This window comes from Acanthisitta chloris, unplaced genomic scaffold (genome assembly GCF_000695815.1).
Source record: "Acanthisitta chloris isolate BGI_N310 unplaced genomic scaffold, ASM69581v1 scaffold29260, whole genome shotgun sequence".
Lineage (NCBI taxonomy): Eukaryota > Metazoa > Chordata > Aves > Passeriformes > Acanthisittidae > Acanthisitta > Acanthisitta chloris.
The window spans coordinates 8,372-35,981 of NW_008651635.1; the positions used below are offsets into that span (position 1 = coordinate 8,372).

The 27,610-nt window shown below is 43.7% G+C and overlaps 1 protein-coding gene across 1 annotated transcript in view; it reads left to right on the forward strand.

The window, feature by feature from the left end:
* VPS53 (vacuolar protein sorting 53 homolog (S. cerevisiae)) overlaps window positions 1-27,610 on the forward strand; it is a gene marked incomplete at its 5' end in the record, with an annotated part of 60,693 nt that overhangs the window by 6,050 nt on the left and 27,033 nt on the right. The window contains 9 exons of the mRNA XM_009074190.1: window positions 10,586-10,672; window positions 11,009-11,124; window positions 12,300-12,419; window positions 17,804-17,882; window positions 18,965-19,108; window positions 20,400-20,542; window positions 21,567-21,708; window positions 22,754-22,855; window positions 26,514-26,608. Coding sequence (XP_009072438.1) covers window positions 10,586-10,672; window positions 11,009-11,124; window positions 12,300-12,419; window positions 17,804-17,882; window positions 18,965-19,108; window positions 20,400-20,542; window positions 21,567-21,708; window positions 22,754-22,855; window positions 26,514-26,608 — 1,028 coding nt within the window. The remainder of the gene's footprint in view (window positions 1-10,585; window positions 10,673-11,008; window positions 11,125-12,299; window positions 12,420-17,803; window positions 17,883-18,964; window positions 19,109-20,399; window positions 20,543-21,566; window positions 21,709-22,753; window positions 22,856-26,513; window positions 26,609-27,610) is intronic.

Genomic DNA, 27,610 nt, shown 5'->3' on the forward strand with positions numbered 1-27,610 from the left:
TTTCCCAGTTCAAAGCATCTGCCTTTTTGAAATTTTGCCCTAGAATTTCCTCCAAATGCAAAAGCCTTAAAATAGTCTGGCTCGTTTGGCTTCCCCTTCCTGGTGCGATATTTCAGTCAGATCTGCAGACAATACCCTGAACCTCAGAAATTATCTCACTAATGAGCCTTTTATGGGAGGAAACAACAGCCGTGGGTGGAACATTCCACTGCAGGGCGTAACAAAATTTTCCTTGGGAGTCCCAGACTTGGACTATTTCGGATGCCTTGGGAGAGGCTGGGAATGCAGGAGCTGCTGTGGTTCGGTTGTAGCAGTTTCTGGGGAGCCAGTGCTATCCGATTTTTCCTCTGTGAGGTTTTTCTCAGAGCTGCTGCTGCTGAACTGGAGTGTGGGCTGACCTTGCTAAGAGCTGCAGTCCAGTTGTGGCACAGTTTCCTCTCTGCCCTAGGGTGTAGTATAAAAAGTTCCCATAGATTTTTCCACTGAGTGTTTAACACACTCCGTGCGGTTTGATGTGTCACTCTGTAGTTGTGTTTATTTCTAAAGCTTCTGCATGGGCTGGCTGTAATTTTTTTGACAGTTGCTGACATGCCTTTACTGGTTGTTTGGCTGCCTCACCTATCAGGCTTTTGTCCTTGTAATAAGTAGCCTCTGCATTTGCTGCTGGTTTAACCCTTGACAGTATCTGTGCAGCCAGGACCTGGTAAAGGTGAGGTGGCTTTGTCTGAAATCCATTTTGGAAAGAATCAAGAATTCCAGAGGAATCTCAAGATCCCAAATGGCTTAATGACTTTATAGTTTGAATTTAAAAAGGAAGACTTCTTTCTGTTATCTCTAGTCCATCTTTCCCTTCCTGCCCTGTGTTCACACATGCATGAAGTCAATGAGTGGAGGTCCATGAGTAAGGATTGTGTTTCAAAGAAAAACTTGGTTTGTTGCTTAATGTCTGACTGTGTTAGGGTCTGGCTCAATTAGTGCTAGAACAAAGTGAAGTGTTAAGTAGAAGAGCAAATGGATATGTCTGGGCTGGGAAAAAGCCTTGGATGTTTGTCATGGCTGAAGATACTGGCTGATAACTTGGATTGCTTTGGTTGGCTCCTTCTTCTTCTCTTTGCTCTGTGAGAACAGTGATACATTTTCCTAACTCCAGCAGTACAAGAAAAGGGATGGCAGCTGCTGTGGTTAAAGAATACAGATGTATTCTTGCTGCCCAGCCTGAATCCAGCACAGACAGTTCAATTAGACATCCCATCCCTTGGTGACCAGTGCTGTCCTTTCTCCTGGCACGTGAAAATGAACATCTGGGCTCTGCAGCTGTGGGGAGAATCCAACTGCCTGTCCTGCCCTGCCCTGGGTGTGCTGCAGTGCCTGGCAGTGTTGAAGCCTGTGGAAGGAGGAGGATGTGTCTGGCAGGGAAAAATGCCTACAGGTTGTGGGTTTGACAAGGTCATAGATGGAAGTATGTGAAATACTTTCTTGCTTTTTTCTTTAAGTAGAGATCGGGAAACACTTGGCAGAATCAATACAGGGAGGAAGAAAGGTAAGAAAATGGATGGTGAGCAGAGGCAGAGAGTGATGCAGGTGCTGCACGTGGCAGAGAGCAGTGAGGATTTTGCCCTTCCCTGCTGATGGGCTCATCCTGGCTCCCCAGGTGCTCATTTACAGAGCATGTCCTGAGTCACAGGGCAACTGGTGGATGGTGTCACCAGGGTCAGTGCTTTGTCCTCTCCAGCTCTGCAAGGGCAGGGTTACAGGCAGTGTCAGCCTGGCAGGGCAGGCAGAGAGGTGATTTTGTGCACTGTTTGCATAAACATGCTTAATGAGCAGCACTGTTGCTTCAGCCTCTCTTCTTACCTCCACCTCTTTGTGTGGAGGTGGCTTCTTTGACTGCAGGTTGTGTTTCACTCTAAGCTAACATAGTCAGTCCTTGCAGATCTCCTACCGTAGGCACTTTTCTGTCATTTATTTATTTATTTAAACACATGCTCACTTCCAGCCATCAAATGGCAGTGCTGCTTCCTTGGCCACAGTGCCCAGTTTCAGCTCATGTGGCTGGTGTTGATGTGCCCCTGCTGCTGGGACAGCACTGACTATCATAAACTCTTAATAACTAATTAAACCTATGTCTATAAAATATTTGGGGGCTGTTTTGTGTCACAATCCCTGATGTTGTGTGCACCATCTTTGTTACATTGAGTCTCTCCTGCCTGGCTGAGCTTTATCTCCTGGGGGTTTTTTTAATGAATGGGTCATTATACTGAAATATGAACATATGAGATATGACTAGTGTTAGGTTTCGATACGTTTTAAGATGGTGAATGGATGGAGGTTAAATATTGAGGTCTTAAGCTGTGTGATTTTATATATTTCATGAAAAGTCATGCCACAGATTCTCTTAAGACTCCAGTTGAGTGATTAAAGTCCTATCATATTCTTTTGTCACCAGTGAATAACAAGCAGGAGTCGAGCTGCCAAAATAAATCAAAAGTGAGTTTCATTCAGAGTCATTTCCCTAGTGAATTGTGACAGTTGGACAATGTCCTTCCCATCTAGAGACACACGGAGCTTTTCCTAGCCTAGAACACGTTAAGTGAGCAGGATTTCAGGTGAATGGCATGCCAAGAAGAAACAGTGCTGTTTATTCTCATTCTGGCATAACTTTTGCCATCTGCTGCAGAGCCTGGTTCAAGGCAGGAGCTAGTCTGAGCTTGACCTTGCCTTGTGCTTCAGGGTGGAAGGGGAGTGGATGCTGTGGCTGTCCTGCAGCCTGGGGCTGGGAACAGGGTCGTGTTTGTGCTGGCAAGGGGCAGGAGTTACTGCTGGTGGTGTCGAAGGCTGTACAAGCTGCAGAGTCCAACTGGGCTGTCCACAGCCAGTCCTGTTTGGGTTTGATGCCAACAAAGCGAGAAGCCCAGTCTGAAAATGGAAATCCTGACAACAGGCAGAAGATTGTGTCTGACTGTGGGTGTTTTATTTCTTTTTCCCTTTCTTTTGACTTTTTTTTTTGGTTGTCTCACATTTTTGGTGTGTGGTAATGTTTATTCCAGCTGTGTTGCTTCCATGCTTGTGGCAGGTAAACTGACAGCAGTTCCACTTGGAAATCCCTCCTTGTAGGGTTTGTGGTGTGGTTGTCCATTCCCCCACTTATATTTTCCCTTCATGGTCTCAACCCTTTTTTGGCTGGGGTAGAGAGATAGCCCCATTCTATTCACTGTGAAGAAAATTAATTTTACCCCAACTCAAAGCAACACACAACCTGAATAGATATTCATCTTGCAAAATCTGATGCAACTGGAGCAGTTGCTAAACTTACCCCCCATGGAGTCAAGCAAGATATTATTGCAAATATCACCGACTGCAATGTGCAAACTCATCAGCAGACAAATGAACTGGAATCCCTCTGTCATTTACAGACTTCCCAGGTAAATTTAGTGTGCTTTTCTCCTGCTCAAGCACACCCAGGCAGCTCCACGATGGAGTGATGGGGGAGTGTCATCGCCAAGGGCGATCCAACGCCAAGGGCTATCCAACGCTGGAGGAGAAGCTCTGCAAGACCAGGTGTGTCCTGGGCACAGAGAGGTGCAGCAAACAGCTGCAATCAGGGTGTCAACAGAAATGGAGGGCAGAGACTCACGGCTGGCCTATTCTGAAATAGATAAGGGAAATAATAAGTGTCTGCACAGGGAATTATTCGTGCATGATAATAGTGTTTAACGTGCTGAGCTGGGTGTGGGGGAAGGCTGTGGCCGTTCCCCTGCCACATGATGAAGCTGTAATAACTCCCCATGAGGTCATGATGAAGTTGTAGTAACCCACCATGAGGTTCAAGCATGATGAAGCTCTAAAGACTTTACTAGAGCATGTTGCAACTCACACAATCAGCATTTAAATGGCCACACCACTCTGGGGCAAATTAGGTGGGTGAGTGTAACACTCATCCAAAATTACTCACTGGAGCAAGACCACTCACTGTCACAGTACATCCACACCATTCTCATGGGGCAGGCACCAGTGTGCAGGGCTGGATGGTGCTGTAAAAAGTGACATCTCAGAGGGATGTCAGACCAGCCCAGGAGTGCAGTTTGGGAGTTAAACTGCAGAGCTTGGACCAGCACAACCTGGAAATCACCTCTCACTTCACCCTCCCGTGTCTGTCAGTGTTTGTGCAGCTGCTCAGAATGTGGGGTTTGATTTCTAAGCACCATTTGGGGTTAACTCAAGGAGCAGTAGTAGCAATTTGAAGCTCCATGCAGTGTTGGACATAATCTACTGATATAAAGTGTTCTGTGCAGCCTTAGTGGTTGGGATTGGACCTGATGACACAAAATTCTCTTCTTTAGTGACAATTGTAGTAGTTATGTACTATTTGCAGAACTCCTAGGGTAGAAATCTGCTCAAATCAGAGCCAGGGGTGATGAGCCCCTCAGGTTTCTTTGCTCAGGGGAATTAGCTGGCACAGCTGTGGTGCAGCATCGTCCTGGGCTGACAGACTAGCCCAGGTTTCAGCTGCAGTGGTTTATCCCTGGCTGTAAAACTGAAGGGTTTTCTCTAAAATGAAATCAGTCTGGGAATCAAAGTATATTTCCACCCTTTCTGATTCTGGAGGGACTCATTTGTATGAGGTTTCAGCGGCAGAAATTGTTAGGCTGGTCACAGTGTGTGAGGGTTGCTTTGAAATCTCCCTGGCTGAGGCTCCTTGGAGAATTAGGGATGGGAGCTTATTTTTAGTCGTGGTCTAGATTTTCATTGATCTGGGCTGTAAGTGTGGCAGCGAATGAAAGAAGAATTAAGGCTCAGTATTCAAGGGCAGGGACCGATCCAGGAGCATTAAATTCTCAGCATCCTGACCACAGCCCAATTTGTACCATTAAAAATACATTTGGATGCTGTGAGTTTGGCAGATGTCAAGTGTCTATAAAACACTTAGTAGAGAGCAGCTTTCTGATGTGAGGAATAACATTCAATTGAAATATATATTGGCTAGAATCAAATAAAACCAATATGTTTCTAGCACAACACCAGTGAGCAAATAGAAACCATCGAGGTGTTTTAACCATTACTGGGGACAGAACAGGGTTAGTTCAGTTAATTCCCAAGCTCAGGGTTTCCCAAGCAAGCAAACTTCCTTTGAAAATGTGCTTTCCCCCCCCAATTCAGTGACATTTTGTAGTAACACATAGGCCTCTGTTTGCATATTTCCTGGTGTTGAAGTATTTGCTTGCAACAGTATTCCTGATAGGGTGAATAAAGAGGTATTTGGAAATCAGCACACCCACTAATGAGATGCTGCTTGATGGAGTGATGTGACAGCTCTGTATCTGGGCTGGGAGGGGAGGAGGAGGCTGTGTCCATCTGCAGCACTGTGGGGATTTGGAGAGACTGACTGTAACTCACTGAACTGTTTTCTTGGCTTGAACATTGCTTCTAAAGCTGCTTTTGTGTGGGTGAATGTCAACCTGGTACTAAGTCACTGGAACATAACCTTTGAAAGAATGCATCACTTCCAAATCTAGCAGATCTGTCATAGTCTTGTCCCACCTCTCCCTTGGGTTCTTTTCTTTCCTTCTTTTGCTGCTTAAAAAATCAGGTGTGGAAAGTTGACACTGGGGATGATGTGCAGACTGACCTTAGAAGTTGTTTGGGATCATGCCAAGGAAAACTGGTTTTTAGGCAGTATTTTTCTCAGTGATTCATGATTTACTTCTGCTCCCTATTGTTTTATACTGCTGTGTTTGGACTCTTTTCCTGTCGCAGCTCAAGGTGAAGAAGGTTGGAGAGCTCTAGCTGATTCATGTGCTGTTTTCCCCTCCAGCTTTGGAGAATGTGACAAGACCCTGCATTGCTCACTGTGTGTCCAGCTTACCTGGGCTCTGGCTGGGAGCTGGAGTTGGGTCTTACACCTCCCATGTGTGTTTTCTCAGCCTTCTGCATTTCATCTCTGCTATTAACACAAGAGCAGTGGAGCTTCCACTGTATAAATACTGGCTGACAAATGGGGAGGGCTAAAAATACATGTGGTCTTAAACTGGGAGATCCCCTGGGTGTTCCTCCCCCAGGAGTTGTGTTTTGGGAACCTGCCTTTGTGAGTGCTGGGGCTACACCTCTCCAGGGGTTATATGTGGGGCTGAGCACCCCCCAAAACCAGGACACCCCCAGCATCTCCTGCTTCCCTCCTGCATCCAGGACGTGCTCCCGGGGCAGGAGGTCGGACACTCTACACCGGAGAAGGAGGAAAGTGATCCATGGCTGGAGCCCATTCTGTACCCAGTGCTGTGTCTGGAGTCTCTCAGCCTGGGGCTGGTCCTGCCTCCTTTGCTAAATTTACAGTTGTCAGAGCAGCTGTGTGTCCTGGGGACAGTCGTGGTGGAAAAAGCCTTGGACACTGCTGACCACTGGCTCTGCCTCTCTCGGGCAGCAGAGCTCTCTCCACGCCGTGTTTCTCAGCCAGTGCCTGGTGTTCAGGGACTCAGAGGTTGCATAAAGTTGAATAAATAATGCTGATGGGTTAATTGTAGCTTGCAGGCTCAGTTGTTGATTAGAGTCATATGGTGTTTTTCCAGTACGTTGCAACCTTAATTTCAACATCCTTGTTTCGTATAACCACAACAGATTATGTAGCCAGTCTCTTTTATTTATTTGTGGTCCTCTGCCCCCGAATTGAACTGCTGTTGGAGGAAAGGAAATGCAATAACTTAACTCCTGGCTGCTGTTTGGGGTGTGCACATTTACATGTTTCCCAGGTGCTGATGAGGAAACCAATAAATTAGTAACGCAAGGTGAACTCTGCATCAGGCCACAGCTGGGAGATTGCTGCCTGGCATTCACCAGGGAAAGCAGATAAACTGGAGGACAAACAATTCTTTTTCTCTTGATATTCTTTTGGGTTTCGAATCTCTGTCCAAAATAAACCTATTGTGAATAAAATCATAACAAAAGCAGGAAGAAAATGCTTTTAAAGTTCATTAGCAGGAGCAGTGTGTGAAAAGAAATTGGGTTTTGGTTTATCAGGGTTTCCTTCTCCTTCTACAGCTGAAAGAATAATCATTAGCTATATTAACGAACTTCTATATTACACCTTGAGCAATTAGACCTACTTTCATGCCCTAGATGGTGGTTTCTTATCCCTTAATAACAGAATTAAGGCAATTAGACCTATTTTCATGCCCTAGATGGTAGTTTCTTATCCCTTAATAACAGAATTAACTATGAAGAGTTTTCTTACTGTTTAAGTGTGTTTTTCCTTGGTTTTGCTGTTTGTTTTACTCTATCTTTACAGTGACCAGGAAGGTGACTGTTTTTCTCCATTATTGGTTAATATTCTTTATTTCCTTCCTCTATGCACAGTATTTTTCTTTCAGATGCTGCAGTTGGATTGTTGCAGCCAAAAAAAGTTTCATTGGTTTCTTTATAAAGAACCATAAGAAAGTTGAATTGTATACTTGGTGCAAGAAAGAACACTTTAATTTGGTTCTGAACTTCCCAACAGATCTGTCTAACAGTTAAAAAATAGTAAAAAAATACAGATTTTCATGCAGTGTTCCTTTCAGCAAATCTTCTGTGTGCTTGAAGAAATGTTTTCTTCTCTAAATGTAGATTATATAAATTATATATTTGTTATATAAATACATATTGTATTATAGAATGAATTAGTGTGTTCTGACTCAAGGAAGGAATATGCAGCTCAGTTTTAGGAGAGGAGCTAGAGATTTATGTCTTAATGGCTAAACAAACATTTGGAAGAAAGTTTTAAGGAATGGACCAAGTATTTATGAGCAGTTCTCATTTGCTCAAGCCTGTTAAGTTTGCTGTGGATTTCTCTAAGTGTTTTCTTATTTTTGAACAGTTCTGGAAATGTTTCCCCCTCTCTAAGAGATGTGATGCAGGACTTGAACAGAACAGCAGCTGCTGTTTGGTCTCTCCCCCCATCATCACCACATTATTTCTCACAGCAGCAGGAGACCACAGATCTTTAATTCATCAGATGGATCAGAGCACATGTTGTCTCATTTGTGTTTTTCCAGAGTCTGTAAGGAACTAAAAGCTACAAGTGTCAGGACCAGGTGATGACACCAGTTCACCTTATTTTTGGCAGTTTAAGTGGTGACAGAACCTCATTTTCCTTTGGTTGTGTACCAGGGGCAGTTTTTAGGTGGGGAGTTTGCCCACCAATTTATGTGATGGTTTCCACTGAGCAGCAGGAACATGTTCTTCAGATGTTACCCAGTTTCCTGTGAATAGTCTCTGCTGGTTTTGGTCACAATATCATTAAATAGCACTGTGACCCGTTAGAGAAATAGATTGAATGTGGTTTTCTTACAGTGAGCAAAGAGAGTTAAATAGCACTGTGACCCATTAGAGAAATAGATTGAGTGTGGTTTTCTTACAGTGAGCAAAGAGAAACTGCTGATATGGGCTAGAAATCCTTGTTGTGCTGTTATCTGAGGATAAATTACGGGCAGTAACTTTGGAAAAGGTCTCTCTATTCAAGTAGATGATACTCTATCTCATGAGGAAAACAGATAAGAGCATTTTCTGTTTGTGGATAGGGATTTTAATGTAAAACCTCTGAGACCTGAGATGGAAATCCTCATGGTGTTGTTTACACTGAACTTGGTTGCTGAAGGAACAAAAGGGTTTGAGTTATGATTGATGCTTAAAGTAGGAACTCAAATGCTCTCTGACTTGGAGACAGGTTAGAGATGCAACCCCAAAGGACAAGGATCATGGGGGATAGCTGAGTTCGAGCTCAGCGTGGCAGTCATGCCCAGGAGAGCTGCTGTGGCTCTTGTCTGAGCCTGCATCTGAAAAATCAGCCCTAGGAGAGGGGAATGGGATCAGATCTAAGTCTGCAGCACGTTGGGAATTCGGGGTGCTCTGTCCCTTGCCTCCCCATGGTCCTGCATGCATGAGATCCTACCAAAAGCCTATCCCTGCAAGTTGGTTTAGGATGATCCAGAGTTCAAGGAAGTTCTGGGTGGTTGCCTTGGCTTTGTGTAAGAGGCAGGATAACATCTCTTTTTAGAGAATCTTTAATTGGCAGGAGAAATCCTCATCTCTTCTTTTGGAGAGTTCAGCTCTGACTTCCCTAGGATCATGAAGAAAAATTAGCATTTAACATTAGTGCTGAAGCAAAGGAAAACATAGTAGTTGGCATCTGTGAAGAATTTCTGCCTGGCTTATTTTTTAATACAGACTTCTCCAAATCTCAGCCTGTGCAGGACAGTTGCTGCTTGCCTAATAACTCACTTGAGTAGTGTGCTGCAGCCGTGGTCTGGGCCAGAGTACAGAGACTAGAGTTAAATCTGTTGAAAGGAGCATTTTTTTGGTTTGCACTTAATCCACAAACCTTTAAATGGAGCAGAAAACTTAATTCTAAGAGGTGGCCAAGCTGGAGCCCAAGGAGAAGTCTGGTGGTGGTTCTGGTACAGCCACCCCTGCAGCATATTTTGGTGTTCATGCCCCTTATTGAACATCTATTTGACATCTGAGTGACACCAATCGATAAAGTGTTAACTTTCACATGATTCAGAAGATATTTCAGAGGACAATTTTTTTTTTCTCCCCTCTGGAAAATGAATTATAAACCTTCTCCAACTTTTATAGTTTTATTATAACACAACTCTCTTCCAGCAAAAGCTCCTGGCAGATAGTTTGCTCATACAATTCCAAATGAAGATGTGTTAAATTTATTTGCTGAAGGAACTTGTAGCTTGTGCTGTAACCTTGGTCATGGGACTGGATATAAAAACAGAGGGATTGAAGCCCACTTAACAGCGGGAAACAAAGTGGAGCTGGAGCTGGAAATGTTATCAGACTGGGAAGGCAAAACGTGTTGAATTACTTCAGAAGTCAGATTTGGGACATGTGATTTGGGACATGTGGCTTCACTCATTGAATCCACGTGTAGTTCACACTGGTTGTGTGAGGTCAGGATGCACCATGGTTGGATAAAGGGGATCAGGTGCCCCAATACATTTATGGTAAAACAGCACAAAAATCTAGATGAGATCAGTTTCCTGGGCCCAACCCTCTTCACCTGCTAAACCTGTGCCATTCCTCCTGCAGGTGGGTGGGAGGCTGAGCCCACTCCAAAGGAATCAGCATCATGTTTTCCACCAGAATAATATCCTGCTAATTCAGTGAGGGATTTAAGCAAGCACTAATCATGTGTATTTTTTATTTAGAATTAATGATGAGCATAGAGGCTTTGTGAAGATTTCAATTTTCTGCTCTAAATACATATTGATCAGGAGTAAGTTCTACCTGTTTTTCCACACTTAGCATATTTATTGCAGTAACCTTAAACCTATTCACAGTTCTTATTGCAGAGCTGCTTTCCCAGAGTATCTCAAGGAGATTTTGCCAGAGAATTATTGTAAAATGGATACTGAAACCATTGTCCACTCAGTTCAGTATTCCAACACGGTACATTGACTTTTGATGTGCTGATGATATTTTCTTTGTAAAGCAACCTCTCCCTTCCACTGCCCCAGCCCAGGGGCTGTTGAGAGCCACTGTGTATTTCTTAGAAGGTGAAAACTGAATGCAGATTTTTCTTTCCTCTCTGACCTTGTTTCTTTTCCAGGCCCTGGAAGAAGCCCAGAAAGCCATTCAACAGCTCTTTGGTAAAATTAAGGATATTAAAGACAAGGCAGAAAAATCTGAACAAATGGTGAGCAGCAGTTTTCTTTCTGGTCTTTGTAAGGGAGGGGACACTGACTTTTCTGCCAGGTCTTGTTAAGGAGGAAAGAGTTTTGTCTTTGGTCCTGTTGATTGTGGACTCGATGATCTTTGAAGTCTCTTCCAACCAGGTTGATTCTATGATTCTATGACTGGTTGGTAATTTCCTGTCAGGCATGTGTTGAACTCATCCCCTTGTCCTTGTCTTAACAGAGCTGACATCTCTGTGGTCCCAGAGTGGGGAGTGTGGCTTCTTATCTCCTTAGAATTTAGTTGCTGTGATAAAATGCTTTATATTTAACCAAGCTCTTGTTTTCCCATTCACTAGGTTAAAGAAATCACACGGGATATCAAGCAGCTGGATCATGCCAAACGTCATCTGACCACCTCCATCACCACCCTCAACCACCTCCACATGCTGGCAGGGGGGGTGGACTCACTGGAGTAAGTGTGAGAATTCTTAGTGGTGCTTTGACACCACTCCTGAGTTCTGAAGTCTGTGCAGTGCTCTCAGTGGGTCTGTCACAGCTGCTTGGTTTTGGGGAGGGAAGTTTGCTCAGTAGGCTGCAGTCCTGATTTTTCCTGCCAGATCCTTTCTGAGCTGCACTGAGTGACCTGCAGCTCTGTTGCTGTGTTTAACGGTTTGCAGCATCGATTGCTTGAATTGCTGTGTTGATCCTTGGTGATAAAGAATGAGTTTGGCTTCATTAAGGAGTAACACAGCCTGTGCAGTTAGATATCCTCCTTAGGGATGTGCTCTTGAGGGATTTGGGGGGAGATTTTTATCATTCTCATATCTTAAACTGCAATGAGTTCTCTTATTAGTAAAGGTCTACCCCAGTTTTCATTCTAGCATGAGTTTAAGGAGACCTGACAGTTTGTACTGTGTTTGAATTGAGGTTAAATATTTCTAATAATCCTTTGTGGGTTTTTTAATGTGTTTAGGAACACATAGGCCAGGGAAAATCAGGGTTTTTTACATGCTGCATCTGTGCAGTTGCAAGACCCAGGCACAGCCTGTTCTGGGGTTGTAGCAAATCCTGCACGAACACTGAGCTGTTAAGTGTTGAGAATAAAATCTCACTTAGGCTGCTGTCTCCATTGGAATGATCCTAAAGGATGATATAAAAAGAAATTAACTTGATTTTTTTCTTTTTTTTTTTTTTCCTGTCAGCTCCCTGTGAAAGTTATTAACAGGAAAGCCAAAGCTAATGGCTTTTCAGCATCGTTCTCCTCCCTGAGAAGCTTTAACTCACACTTTTGAGTGTGATGACGAATGGTCATTATAGTGAAATAACATTTACTGCCTCCGGACCCATGCTGGGAAACGGATGCATTCAGTAGTTTACATGTTCTTTGCCAAGTGTTGCTTTTGACATTTGTGGGGTTTTTTTTTTTTTTTTTGAGGCATTGTTAGATGTGTGTTAGATTGGTTTATTTTAGCATCAGTTAAGTGACATTTTAATGCTGCCTTGGAATGTTAATGAAGAGTTGTGTATTTTAGACAAATAAATGGCAATAGGGACCAGCGTGACCCAGTGGGGATGAGGTAACCTGTGGAATTACCACCCAAGACTTTCATCAAATCTGCTTTTGTAAATCTTTAATTTCCTCTACAGGGCTATGACCAGGAGGAGACAATATGGGGAAGTTGCCAACCTCCTCCAAGGTGTGGTGAATGTGTTAGAGCACTTCAACAAGTACATGGGGATCCCTCAGATTCGACAGCTCTCTGAAAGGTAAAAGGATCAAACCCTGAGCACTTTCACACCTGCTGGGAGGGAAGGTTAGGAAATGCATTAGGCAGATTCAGTGTCTCAAGGATGTGAAGGCTGAATATGATCCTTTGAGCTTCTTTCCAGCCAAAACAGGTTAAAATTGGACACAGTTTGCTCAAATCTTGAGCAGCTCATTCTGTAAAACGAGAGTAATTAACATGGATGTAACTCATGAGTGCTTTGACTGTTCATTTTCTTACCTGCATTAATCTGTGGAAGGGCAAATTGTTTTGTGTGATCTTTCACGTGCAGGTGTTTGTGGTGAAGCCTGAGGCAACACTTTCTCTTGCTCTCTTCACCTCAGTGATAGAGCTCAGCAGCTTGGCATGAAGCACAGTGAACATGGTGATGCCTGGGGCCCCTTTCTGCCCCGACACGTGCCTCACTGCTGCTGAACTGCTGTCAAACTGCAGTGCCCAAGGGTTTAGGCAGGCAAGGATTTCTCTCTGTGCATTTGCCAAACTCGCTTATTCTGAGCACCTTGAGTTTCTTCTGCCAGAACCTGCTCCCATTGCCCAATTCTCCTGAGATTTGAGGCTTATAGCCAATCTTCCCAAAGTGGCATGGAGCACACCTGACTGCTCTGAACACTTATGCTGGGCTTGTATAGTCTTGGTTTTCTAATGTAAATACATTTAAATGTGAGTTTCGATGCAACTCCCACAGCAAGTGCTCCTCATCCTCAGCAAGAGCAGGTGAAGGCTCAGTGGGGACTAAGCCACCACATCTCCTTGTCTTGTCTTAATTTAGGATGTGACAGTTGAGTATTGAGGGGACAAGGCCCTCTCTGTTCTAGGGGACATTGCTGTCCCTGCCTGAGATGGCTTTGCTCTTATAGAGGTACTCGAAGGAGTCTTCAAGGCACAGTAATGAATTTTGTTGGTGACTCCCTTTGCTAAGACAGCAGCTGCTGCCTGTGCTGTTTAGTGATGGAAACAGTGTTTGAATGATTTGTTTGTAATATTTTCATGTAAATCTGTTGGGCTTTCTTTGTGGTATAGTTACCTCTTCCAGAAAACCCAGATGGAATCCATGAGCCAGAGCAAAAGAAAAATTCACTCTAAATGGAGAGAAAGAGAGAGAGAGAGATATGGGGCCTTGTTTTAACAAAGCATTTGACCATAAGCATTTGCTAAATGAACACGAACATCAAGGAAATGTAAACATATGTCAGTGCTTTTCTGAATTTAGTCTGTTGTCTATTCCAACCTCATGCTCAGAAACTTTGCTTGCTTCATTGTCTTCCAGAGTGGTAAATGCCCTTTGGGCAAAAACCTGCTGTCATGGGCCATTTTAAGGCCAAATACAGTTTAAGCCTTAGCTTATAATTCTGGCTGGTTTTCCCTTTCTGCTGGATGATTATTTAATACTTTTGTAGTTGCTGGTAGGTATAAAACCAATTCAAGGCACAGTGGGTTCGAGTCACGCCAGTGAGACTGGCAAGGACGTGGAGGAAAACTTCTTTTGTTTTATTCTCCCTTCAAGATAAGGATCTGAAAAGCTCAAGAAAGTCTGTTCCTCCTATTTTTAGAATTGCCTCGGCAGGGTTTTCCTTCCAGTGTTTATACAGGGAGAGTTGCACCATCTGGTAGTGATAGAGGCGTCTGCTTGTGGGGCGAAAGGAGCTGCACTGGGGTTCTGCTGGGAGCTCCTTACTGCTCTCACATCCAGGCAGAAAATTGCTACAGGGAGATCTGCAGCACCAGAATTCTGCTTTGGACTTTTGTCTACATGTGGATGTATTAGGGCCTGATTTGGAGTTGACTTTTCTCTCCCTTTTGCTTGGAAATCCTTTCGTGCTTCGTGAAGCATCAGAGGAAGTTTGCCTAGCTACTTGCAGGGCTATTTTTAGACTGTGAAAGTGCTGGGGTTTGCTATCTCCTGGATTTGTTTTAATGGTTATAAGTGAAGCCTCTAGGATGTTTGGGAAGGCAAGAAATGCTTTAGTCGATGTTGGCACAGACCTGTGACAGTAAGCGATGTGTGTTCTATACAATAAGTCTATTATATACTCTGCTAAACGAGCAGATTCTGTTGCTTTCTGTAATAAAGAGCCTCTCTTTCTTGGTGTGAATGGAGTGAAGCCAAGTATGAATGGGAAACCATGGGAAGGAGAAGTGCCTGCTTGGTGGTGCTGGATGTGCTCTTTGTCATGGGGTATTCAATTTAGGTTCCTGCTTCAGGATGCTGTGGGAAGTAACGGTGTGTTTTGAATGTTGCTTTCCACCTGTTCTGTCCCTTTGAAAACAACCAAACAAAATCCCACTTGAAGTATTCAATGGAAACCTGGCCTGAACTCTCAATTACTTGGCTTCTTGTGCTGATCCTGTGGAGTATTGACGTAAAAATATCACAATTCTTGTCCGAATGTAAATATTTTCATAATAGTATTCCTAAAACAACTTTGAATGGGGGTGCATTGGAAGTTGTTGTAGTAAACAGGAATATATCTTCTTATCTCTCAATCCTCTGCTGTTTGCTGTCAGTGGAGGGAGCACACAGTTAGCAGTCACAAACCCACCCAGGAAAGTGGTCGAGCAGATAGTGGAAAAAAGCCTGGAAAGTATTTTAGGAGAAAGATGATTATAAGTTTGCCCCAGAAAAACAGGCTGCCTCAGCCTCTTTTTATCTCAGCAAGCTGCCAGGCATGGTATAAGATTTCTGGTAGCTTTGGCTAAAGGACTTGTGGTTTCTAGTAACTTAATGTCATTTGAAACATAACAGTGGGTTTTCTTGTTTTTATTTTTTTTAGGGGCAGGGGAAAAAGAGAACAAAAGCCACTAATAATAAAACAAAAGTCTGAGAAACAGAAATCATTAATATTTGGATGAGCAAAAGGCTTTGGCACATGTGAGCAGCCCCAGGAAAAGGCAATTCCCTGCTGTGGTGAGCCAGGAGGGCTGTTGGGATAGCCCAGCATGTTGCTGGGGGAGTCTGGTCAGGGAAATACACCCTGATCAAACCAAGCTGAGGCTCTCAGACACCCTAAATCTGTTATCTGGAGGTGCTGAGCTTTAGTGGGCAACTCTCTTTCTGCAAGTGGTTCAACACACACTCTCAGACACGTGCAGGATGGTCCTTCAGTGCTGAATGCAGACACAGCCACAGGGCTGAGGGTTTTGTCACTGCAGTTTCCATTGCATGAGGATGATTGTGGATTATTGAAAACCTCCCAGCTGTCCATGGGGGCAATAATCTCTAGAGGCTAAGGCAAGTGCCCCTGGTGTTTTCTGCCTAAAGCAATCACACTGTAAAGAGGTGGCTGAAAGGTTTTCGTGGAGAAAAATGATAACAATTATGAATGTCATTGTGTCTCTGTGTGTGCTTATGTGATGTAGTTACTTTTAGGGCCATGGGGCTCCTTGACATTGCTCACACATACCTTGTGAGCTACTTTGATGGCTCTGCCCTGTCCTTACCTTACAAAATATGAAAAAAAAATTCAAGGTCAAAACTCTCCCTGTTTGCTTTTCAGATATTTTAACCAGGACCTACTTTTGAAAAAAATATACATATTTTTAACATCACCAGCAAGGCAATTCCTGCAAGTTTCTTAATTTAAGGGTATGAGAATCCCCATTAAGACTGTCCTTAAGTACTTTCCTGAATCAGAGCCTAAAACAACAAAGCCTGTGGACAAGGCTTTTAACTACTTGACAGAGCCTCTTTTAAATTTGTTGAGTCTTGAGGAATCTGACTGCTGCTCTTTTCAGTGCCTCCACTGTGCTGTACTGCAGCTGTTGTCAAACAAGAAGGTCCCCACAGCTGGTCCCAAGGAAAAAAGTGCCACTGCTAATAGCTTCCAGTTGTTGATACAAACTCATTAATTTCTGTGACTCCTGATAGTAAAGATTTCTTAGTTCTTTAAAAGATAAAAATCTTCAATCTATGGTTAGTGTCTTTTTCCCCCCCCTCCTTTCCCTTAAGGATCAAAGGGTTTGGTTCTGTGATGCTTTCTCATATGAACTACTAGTGCTTTATTCTGCAGTTTAAGTAGGAGTAAACTTGTATTTGTGAAGCAGGACTGGGCTGCTCCTTATTGCTTAAATTTCCTTCTCTTCCAATGTCTTAGTGAATCCTTTTGTTTCTCAGTTATGAAGGTGTTAACTGGGGATCTTTACCTGGAAGAGCAGAGGAGTTTCTGAACATTCCTGTGAAGCAGAGAGCTTAAGTGAGAATTATGTTTGACATTGCAGGCAGGAAGCTTTTCCAACAAAATCCTCATAAATAAATCCAGGGTAAGGCAAGTCGTACTTCCAGTTAAATCACAGATATAAAATTATATTTCAGTCCTTTTAAAGGACTAGAATTTTCTGCATTTGGCACCATTAAAGAATTCAGCCTTTTCTCCAGCATTGTCAGGTCATCTCCTAGTGTTTTGCTACTAATGGAACTCAAATGGGAAGATTAAAGAAACAGATTATTCCTTGATAAGGTTGAAGAGTCTTAACAGCCGTAAAAAAAACCCCAAAGTCTTCTCCCCACAGTCTGAACAAACATTTTCACAACAGTAAATGTTGCCACTTTTGCTAACATATCAATCTTAGTGGAAAACTCCACTGCTTTGAATGATCAGTTTAGACCTGAAACTGTTTCCAGTATAATAAAAACTGATGGAAGAATTCAAGGGCTGCAGAGGGATATAAGTGCCTTGCTGTTTGCTTTGGCTTTTTCTGGTATGTGTAGGCATTTCCATTTCCCTAGAAGTATCAATTAAGCTGTATTGACTTTTATTTCTGGAAATTGGAAGCTTTATTCTCTCAGCCAAAGAAAGAGCAAGACTGTGGTTTGTTCAAAACTTTTACACCCATTTCATACCTTTGCTCTTTTATGCTTGGTAGGGCATGGAGGATTTATAGGATAAAACTGCAGCCAACAGGATTCATTGAAAAGTAGGTCAGTACACCTGGAACTGTGAAAGGTTCGTGGTGAAGCTTTTTTTTTGTGGTAGAAACATACTTTTGTTGAAATGCAATCAACACACACAATTGTCAAGGTAGATTAATGCCAGTGTGATCAAAGGAATCCTGCTGATATCTCAGCTGATTAACTGGCTCTTACTGAAAGATTAAGTGGTAGCAGGGCAAGAGCATCTAGGACATGTTCTGCTACAGCTGAGGGGTCAGTGCTGTAGAGAGTTGTCATCCCAGTGTCATTCAGGGAGCAAACCCAGTTTTGACACACAGTCCTTCTTAGGTTGGATGTTTATTCTTTAGCATCCATTTTCTCTCTTAAAAACCTTCATGTAGCTGTTAGTGTTTCAATCCACCTTGCAGTACTGTTCACAGGCAATGAAACAAAGAGGTTCGTGAGCCACCACCAAAGTCCTTTCTCCATTTTCTCAGGGTGAAGGCAGCACAGAACGAGTTGGGGCAGCAGATCCTGGCTGACTTTGAAGAAGCCTTTCCTTCTCAAGGTACAAAGGTAAAGTTCTCCCTTCCTCTCTTCCTCCCATTGCTGAAAACAATGAAACTGTCATTGGTTTTAGTCTCATTTTACATTTAGATTTGATCTCTCTCTGTTTCAGGAGTTCCTTTAGAAAGCAAAGGGGTCTGGGTGTATTTCTCCCTGTTCCTGTTGAGTGAATGTGGGAGAGGAGTGACACCCTTCCTCTGTCACACTGCACACAGCTATTGCAGTGAGGGCTGCAGCCACTCAGGGAATGCCCCAAATAATTCATGTGGGGCCCTGTAGATCAGTGTGGGGTTTCCTCAGCATCTCACCCAGTTGCTGGTTCCTTGTTGGATGCCAAATGTTTGTGTTGAGAGAGAAAGCCAAGCACAGACTGTCTGTTGACATGCTGCTACCAAGTTTGTCTCTGCTTTACTCAGACAGCACAGATACAAATCTGGGCTAGGGCTAAGGCACCAAATGTGCTTCCCCAACATTATGCACCCAAATGTTTGCAAACAATAAGGGGAGTAGGTGTGAATTTGAATTTACTTCAATGAAAGCACTAGTTCTCTCTTTCAAAGTACCATCTCTGCTGGTCTCTTTGTACAACTGACAAGTATAGAAATGAGGAAACTGGAACAGATCCTTGGTGAAGGGCAAATCTGTGCCCGTGTGAAGCAGCATCAAAAGAGCATTTTAAAAAGAATGTTTCTAAGTCTTCTGTCTTCTCTACAAACACCCTGGTATGTGCCAATACAGACCAGCAGATGCTGCTTTGTGTGACAAATTGATATCGCCAGGCTGCTTTTCTCCCTGCTAATTTGGCCTTCAGGTTTGTCCCAGGTGTCAGGCACTTCTCTTGGCTGTTCCTTAGCACGTTTAGGCTGATGAAGGGCTTTGCAGAAGGGATGGGACAAGGGTTCTTTCTGTAGGACTCTGCTCAATTTTCATCCAGGAGAAGAAAAATGCAGTGATAAATAAAGAGTAGCAGCAGCATCAAAAAGAGAGAGAATGGAAAAGGATAAAGCCAAGATAACCTGGATGCAGTGCAGTTTACAATTACCCATTCAGCTGTTTAACCTGCAATCATTTCTTCCTGTTTGTTTTGGTAGAGGCCTGGTGGACCCAGCAATGTCCTACGTGATGCATGTCTGGTTGCCAATGTCCTGGACCCCAGAATCAAACAGGAAATCATCAAGAAATTTATTAAACAACACCTCTCGGAATATCTGGTCCTTTTCCAGGAAAACCAAGATGTAAGGGAAGCTTAGCAAGCTACATTTGGATTTCACATTTTGCTCTGCTTGACCAGAAGGCACTAATATTGGGTGGAAAAAATCCCATCCTGCTCAGGTTGTAAGAACTTTTGGAGAAGTTTGTGGGTCCACAATCCCCAGAGTGTGAAAACTAGCTGAATGTGAGAATCCAGGAATTCCTGCATTCTCATCCTGCTGTTGACTTTAACCTCTCTGTCTGTGAAGCAGAGAGGCTGGGATCAAGTGAAATGTTATTGGATTGAGTTTTCAATAATACCTACATGATTTAGGAGTACTGTTATCCTCATTTTCAACAGAACTTGCTCTCTTAATTCGCACAAGATAGGATTTTCAGTCTGGCATGTGTTTAAGCACTTTGAATTACAGAATCATTTAGGTTGGAAAAGACCTTTAAGATCATTGATTCCAAGCTTTCCCCCAGCACTGCCAAGTTCACCACTGAACCCTGTCCCTAAGTGCCACATCCACACATCTTTTAAATCCCTCCTGAGATGGTGACTCAGCCAATTCCCTGGGCAGCTTGTTCCAAGGCTTGACAACCCCTTCAGTTAAGAAATTTTGCTGAATATCCAATCTAAACCTCCCCTGGTGCAACTTGAAGCATCCAAACTATTATCGATAGTGGTCAAGTTAACTTTGATCAATAGCCCAAGTTCTTTTGTGAAATGACAGCAGCAGAGTTAAGCAGCCAGGCTGAATATTACAGCTGCTGCTGTTCAAGATGATGTTCTCATCCTCTTCTCTGCTCTGGTGAGACCCCACTTGGAATAGTGCACACAGTTCTGGTGTCCTCAACGTAAGAAGGACATGGAGCTGTTGGAGCAAGTCCAGAGGAGGCCACGAAGTTGATAAGAGGACTGGAGCATCTGCCCTACGAAGACAGGCTGAGGAAGTTGGGCTTGTTCAGCCTGGAGAAGAGAAGGTTGTGTGGAGACCTCAGAGCACCTGCCAGGATCTGAAGGGGCTCCAGGGAAGCTGCAGAGGGACTATGTGTTAGGAACTGCAGGGACAGGACAAGAGGCAATGGGTACAAATTGAAAGGGGATATTTAGGTTGGATATTGATAAAGCTGATGGATCAGGTTCTTTAAGTCCTTCAGACAAATTCAGGACAAAACCTGTGAGTACACTGGAGGTGTTCAAAGCCAGGTTGGATGAAGAGCAACCTGCTCTGGTGGGAGGTGTCCCTGCACAGGGCAGGGGGTTGGGACTAGATGATCTCTAAGGTCCATTTCAAGCCCTAAAATTCTAGGATTCTCCATCTGATTCAGGTGGCCTGGCTGGATAAGATTGACAGACGCTACGCTTGGGTCAAGCGGCAGTTGGTGGACTATGAGGAGAAGTATGGACGTATGTTCCCCCCGGAATGGTGCATGACGGAGCGCATCGCCGTGGAGTTCTGCCATGTCACCAGGTGAGCATTGGGGAGCTCAGGATGCCTCCCAGCAGCTTCATCTCCCTTGAAATAGAACCATAGACTAGAATCATCAGGGTTGGAGGATGATCCAACCTCTAAGATCATCCAGTCCAACCTTTAACCTGTCACTCTGCTGTAAAAAGTTGACTTGTCTTTTGCCACATTGATCATGTGTCCATAGGGCTCTAAAGTCAGTCAAATGTCTGTGTAGTGTTGTCCATGATTAAAGGCAAATGAGGAATGAAAACCCTGAGAAGTATCACTAAAACTGCGAGAAAGTGATGTGGAAAGGAGAGGACTCAAGGGAACAGTCATAAGCTGAGACAGGGGAGATTCAGGTTTGATGTTAGGAATAATTTTTTCCCTGTTAGGGTGTTGAGACACTGGAATATTGCCAAGGGAGGTGGTGGAGTCACCATCTCTGGAGGTGTTTAAGAGGCATCTGGTTCTGGTGCTGGAGGATCTGGTTTAGGGGTTCCAGCAGTGGCAGGTTATGGGTTGTACTCAGTTATCTTAGAGGTCTCCTCCAACCTTGATAATTGTAGGATTCTAAATTAATTTTTGTGTAACAGAGGTAAAAATCAGCAATATTGGAGACCAAGTGGAATAGTGTGAACTGACTGCAGTGTGGCTGCTTCAGACCAGGCTCTTTGCCAGTCAGGCACAGGGGACCGGAGGAAGGTGCCAGCTGGGAGTCCCAGTAGCACCACTGCCTTTGTTCTGGGACCCCAGTCAGAGACACTGCACTTCCCAAGGTTTGCTACTCTGGGCTTTCCCAGGGGCAGTGGTGTGCTGGCTGTTAGGAGATGGGGTTCTGTTACCCACTGAGCTCTGAACAACTGTAGTTATGTTTGAAATGGGATCTGCAAAGCAGTTTTATGTTAGAGAGCATCTTAGGAATTAGCCTGAATTTTGTGATGAAAGTCTCTCGAGGGAATAGGCTGAATTACAGTGTTAGGTTTCAAATCTTTATAGAAAACCACACAGGTTTTTTTTTATTTTCTCCCCCTCTCTCTTCCAGGGCAGAGCTCGCTAAGATCATGCGCACGAGGGCGAAGGAGATTGAGGTGAAATTGCTTTTGTTTGCAATTCAGAGAACCACCAACTTTGAAGGACTCCTGGCTAAACGTTTCTCAGGCAGCACTTTAGCTGATGGAACAGTGGTAAGGGGATTCAAAAAGAAAGATTTCTTTATTCAGCAGCTTCCTGGGGAGAGAGAAACCCTCTGCACATAGCTCTGGGAGTGGGAGACTGCAAAAAATGCCACCTTCAGCCTCTTCTGGCACATTAGGGTGCTTAGTGGGACTGTGCTCAGTGCCTTGTAGTTGAAAAAGTGATTCTTGATCATGTAGACTGTGTAGAGAAGATGGCACAGGGCTCACAAGAAGAAAAATGCACTAACTGGCTACTTTTTTGGTTCTCCTGGACCCTGTACTGTTTTCAGCAGAAGCCACATAGCTATGGAGAACCACAGAGTAATTATGGTGTTATAATATTTGTTCTCTGCATGTCAGTGACACATCATAAATAAAAGTTCCCTCTTCTCTTCATTTCTAGCTACCACACGTTCACCACATGGGACTAACTTTCAATCCCACATTGTGTGTTGGGTTAGTCTGACTTGCAGGGACATTGGTAGCTTCTACTTTTGTCTCATTTTGGTGAAGAAAAACAGCTCAAGGAGTATCTCTGGAGCCATCTCAGAGGTTTTTCTGCCCAGAACCTCAGCCAAGAGCTGTGCCAGCCAAGTGTCCTGATAGCAGAGTCCACGTGTGGGTCAGAAGCCACTGGTTTGAGGTTAGGTTCTCTGTCCAGCTGGTGTCTTGAATCCTACTTGGATGTGATAATTCAGCCCATGAGGGAAGCCTGCTGGGCCCACTTGTAATTTGCTGTGGATCAGTAGGTGCTGCTAATTATAAAGGGAAGTCCTGTAAGGTTTTCCTCCTGACTGAATTTAGGTCTCTCAAGAATATGGCTTTATTTTTCTGACAATTTTCGTAAGAAATTTACAGCTTTAATTAAATTGGCTTCACTGGGTTGTTAGCCCTTTGGAGAGAAGGTAGATAGACTCAGGTCACCTCTGTGCTGGGAGAAGACAAACTGCTGGGCAGTGCTTTGAAGGGCTCAGGAAAGCCAAACATGGATGCAGCTGTGTGCCAGAGGGCACAAAACAAACTGTTCTCTAAAGAGTTTCCTCTTTTTCAACAGAAGAAGCCAGAAGTGCCTCCTCCCTCCACCAACCCATTTCTGGAGGATGAAACTGGGACAGAGACAGATGAGATTGTGATGGAGAAAAGTGATATGGACAAAGTAAGTCTTTGAAGTTCTCCAGTTGTCAGCAAGGCAGTCTCTGTGTCAAAATCTCCAGTGGTGCCTAAGCTTTTCCCATCACATTGATTTGAAAGGTTTGTTTTCACAGCAATTAATTTAGTGCAGTTTTGATCCTCTGTGCAGCATAGAGGCTCCCAGTACAGCCATGGTTTGCTCTGGCTCACTTCACTGAAACCAAAGCAATCTTTATGCTGGTTAATAGTGCAGAGACAATCCTGCCACGTGAGAATGAGTTGGATCCTGTTCTAACCTCTTACAGCAACAGGATTTCTGTCAAAGAAAGATGAACTAGTCTAGTTGGGGTTTCAGATCCCAGAAGCAGCTCCTCTGCAAACAATTGCAATTCATATTTTGCCCTGTCAGCCAAGCAAACTGTCTGGAGTCACCAGGCAACTCATTGAACCTTCAAGTGTCAGTTTTAGATTTTCACTCCAGATAAATTACCTCAGGGATTTTTATCTCTGGAAGTGCTTTTCATCCAGTACCTCTGCAAAGCAGGCAACACCTCACTGCTTGTACAAGCACTGGGTTTCCAAAGCCCTCTGCAAACATTAGAGTAGTGAATACTAAATGCAATTGTTTTAATTGGCACCAATTTCAAGGCCTATAAGCCCCGTATTTTTTTATTCACCAGATGAATGTTTTCTAAGCTGCTTGAGGCAGGTACTCTCTCCTTATCCAGTGAGTTTACAGCCTTGTAAATGGGCCATGTACAGGTGTATCCTGATAGATCACCAGAGCCCCAGGAGCTATTCAGATCCATCCCCCTGGGGAGGTGAGGAGGTGGTAACTCTGCACCAGCACGATCTAGTGCACTACATCCCTCCAGATTTACACATGAGCAGGGCAGCCTTCTGCCTTCCACCCACAGCCAGAGTACTGAAACAAAAAGATTTAAGCAAAGTTTTGCTCTTTTCATTAAAATAAAGTTGGTATTGGCTGGACTTTATCAGTGATCTGGAAGACAGAGATTGGGAACTTGGGAAGACACATATGTGGTGTATTTTTTGGGCAGAGCTTGCTTTCCAGTGTCTAATGCCTGGGAGAATGTTGGCTCTGGTATGCAGTGCTGGAATGAGAGGACTTTCTTGGAGAAGTCAATGGTGCTTGAAGGCAGATGAAGAGATAATTGCTATAATTAGGGCTGGATTTGTTGAACAGCAGAACCCTGGCCAGAAGCAGTTCAGGAGATTCTGAGGAAGGAACTGCTCTGCTCCCTATACCTGGGGAGGCTGGTACAAAGCCATGCATGGAGCTGTCTCTGGAATGCTGGTCGTGGTGAGGTTAGCTCTCCTTTTGGGAATGCCCTGTGTTAATGCTCATGACACAGTGCTGGGCTCTGCTGCAAGGGCATCTGCCCTGCAGGCTCCTCTCTGCCAAGTGGGAGCCCTGGGGGCTCCAACATCTCAGTGTCACAGTGCCAACAGCTGGTGGTTAGTGCTGAGAGTTTGTGTTGGAGATCTCATCTTCTGCTGTTGCTACATGGAGAAGGGACAGGAAGAGCTGAAGATAAAGGGTTTTCAGTGGAAAAGCCCTTCCAAGATGCTTGTCCTGAAAATTCAAGACACTTGGGAGTGCAAGAGGGAGCACAAGAGTTTGGGGGGGGGGGGAACCCCTGTTAAAAAAGCACCTCTTAGTAATCCTAGCAGTTTGGTTTAATCTGTTTACTTTGGATAGTAATGAAAGGAAACTGGGCCAGCTGCAGACCTCCTTACTGTGACAACAGTAACCTTTTATTATTTCCATCAAACTCAAGGAGGAAATAGCTTAAACATCTGCAGCTTTTGGACAGAATTGCACACTCAGAAATACAGCTTCAGTGCTACTGTTAAAAGATTTAGTATTCTCTCCACCAGACATGCTGTGAGCAGCATGGTGCAGAGACACACACACACAGAACCAATCCTGCTTTAGCAGTTGGCTTTTCCAGCCTGGTAAATTGTAAAGATGGTGAATCTGCAGCCTTGTGTTGGCACTGCCATCCTGGTGACTGGGAGATGTCTAATTACCAGCTATTGTTTTCCTCCCTGCTCCAATTAGTGTGTGCATCTGGCAGAAATGGGCAGGCACTGGCAGAGGGGTTGGGGTGGAGGATGCTGGTTAGTGCCTGTGTCCCAAAGCTCTAAAACCTTACATTCTGCACTCATGCTCTTGATGAGAAGGTTAATGAAACAAGTCTCATAGAGATAGTCTGATCTCCATAAAACCCTTTGCTCTCTTCAGGTTTGCAGCCTTATATTTGGATTCATCATGTCTTTGGGGCTGAATTACTGCTGAGAATTGTTTGCCTTGTCATTCTCTGCCATTTCTTCAAAAGGCTTAGTGCCACCTCCTCTGTCATTTAGGACAGAATGCCCTTTAGGCTCTCTTGTTTTGCTTTCCTTTAGGCTCTCTCATTTTGCTTTTCTTGTTTTGCTTTTCTTATACTAAAAAAAAAAATCAGCTGGAAAAATTCATATCTTCTTTGGCTGGGAGCTGATCCTGGCTTTTTGTAGAGAGTGGAGCAAGAATTCCATTCCAGAGTTGCTGCAGCTCTCTTTGCAGCCAGTGAAAAACTGTTGGCTTGCTGGGAAGCAACAAGAAAAAATTGTCTATTAGTAAAAAAAAATAAAATCATACAACTCTAGCTGTAGAGCAAAAAAGAGCTTAAAGGCCTTGCCCAGCCTGGTACTTAAACATGCACAAATTTAAACATATGAGTAGTCCTAGTGGCTTCAGTGAGCTGTGCTTGGCTATGGTGTAGAGAACAAGACTGAACTGAAATGAGGGTAAACCACACGAGTCCCAACTGGCACATGTCTTAATGCTCTAAATGTGATTTTAAAGTAGAAATCTTTGCATCCCCAGAATGATGTTTCACAGTGAAATAGAGCTGTAGTTTTGCCTGTATAATTCCAGCTCCTCCAGTAATTACATGCTGTTTATCTAAATAAAATTCATCCAGATGAAGTCTGTAACTTGGAGTTATTACCCTTGATGCTTTAAAATGGAGGGATTTTTTCAATCTTGCTTCCAAATAACTGCTGCATTTCATTTTAGAGACTGGGCAAGTCTTGTTACTGTTTGAAGGATTCAACAAACTGCATTAAGGTCCTTTTACTGAAATCTGTTAGCACAGAGCAGCCTTCTCTTTGGGGATAAGAGCATTTTACAAGTGGAAAGATAATTCCTTGGGTTGCTAAGAGCTCTGTAAGAGGGAAGGAAGACTTAGATATACTGTCAATTATATGCTTTGATTATATTATAATCAATGACACCAATTACATGCTTTGATGGTGAGACAGTGGCACAGGTTGCCACTGAAATCTGTTAGCACAGAGCAGCCTTCTCTTTGGGGATAAGAGCATTTTACAAGTGGAAAGATAATTCCTTGGGTTGCTAAGAGCTCTGTAAGAGGGAAGGAAGACTTAGATATACTGTCAATTATATGCTTTGATTATATTATAATCAATGACACCAATTACATGCTTTGATGGTGAGACAGTGGCACAGGTTGCCCAGGGAGGCTGTGGCGTGGCTGAACAGCAAAGTTTTGCATTCTACTACTTCTAAAGACTTAATTCCTTCTGTGCTGTTGCATTGCTGTTTCATCAAGGTCTTACAAGTCTGAACCAACACTTTAAATGTTTTCTTACAGCCAAAGAAGCCAAAGGTCCCTGACAATCCTTTCCATGGCATTGTTTCCAAGTGCTTTGAGCCTCACCTTTATGTGTATATCGAGTCCCAGGACAAGTGAGTAACCAATCTACTCTTTGGGCTTTGTTTGCTCTTGAACGTGTTGGGTTGTACTAGATTCTGTGCTCAAGCTGCAGAAAATCATTTCATTGAAGTTGTGCTCTTTGAATTCATCAGGAGTAGTGTTTGTGGTTCAAGAAAGTTTGAGTGGGACTTTTGCTTGGGCAAACTGAGTGTTCAGAGGGCTGTGGCTGTTGGTTTCATGTGTAATTGCCAAGGTCTGCAGGAATGGTGCCCATCAACTTTCTGCAGAAGAAGCTTAGTGTTCCTGCAATTACTTCTGTTGCCTCTGCAATTCCCACTGCAGACATATGTCTTTCTTTCATCTCATGTCTTCCACAAATAATAGGTTTGGGTTTTCTGTAAAATACACATGTGGCTTCGTGGCAGAGGAGTTTCAAGATTTGCTTTGTAGAAATGAGTTATTTGAGATGCTTAGATGAAAGCTGCTGTAGATGAGCTGGCTGTGAGATAACATTATCATCGCTCACAGATTGGGACTTTGTCAGGGGCTTTAATCCCTGGAACCCTCCTTCATCTTCCTCTTTGACTTGCAGCAAAATATCTCCAATGAAAGGAGCTTTCAGCTTAGAGCTCTGAGAAGTTTTTAGAGCTCTCGCCACACTTTGCTGTGCACCTTGATTCACACCAGGGTTTAACCATCTCAGTAACAACTGCAGTGCCAACTGGGAGAGGAGATACTTGAAAAAGGTTCAATTTAGTCTGTTAGCACAGATTAGTGGCTTGAAAAGAGAAGGAGGTGCCTGCTTCATGTATCTCATCTGCCTGTGCCCTTCTGTCTTCCAAGGACTTACACATGAGAGAGTGCATAACTCCAGGCTCCTAGTGTCCTGATTGTGTCCAAACTCCACAATAACCAACCTGAAAAAGCTTTCTCATGTCCCACCAACCTTTTATGCTTAAAGAAAAGTAATGAAACAGTTGAAACCTTGCACAATGGTCTGTCATGCTGGGTTTAGGTTCCACTCTGCAGTGTAA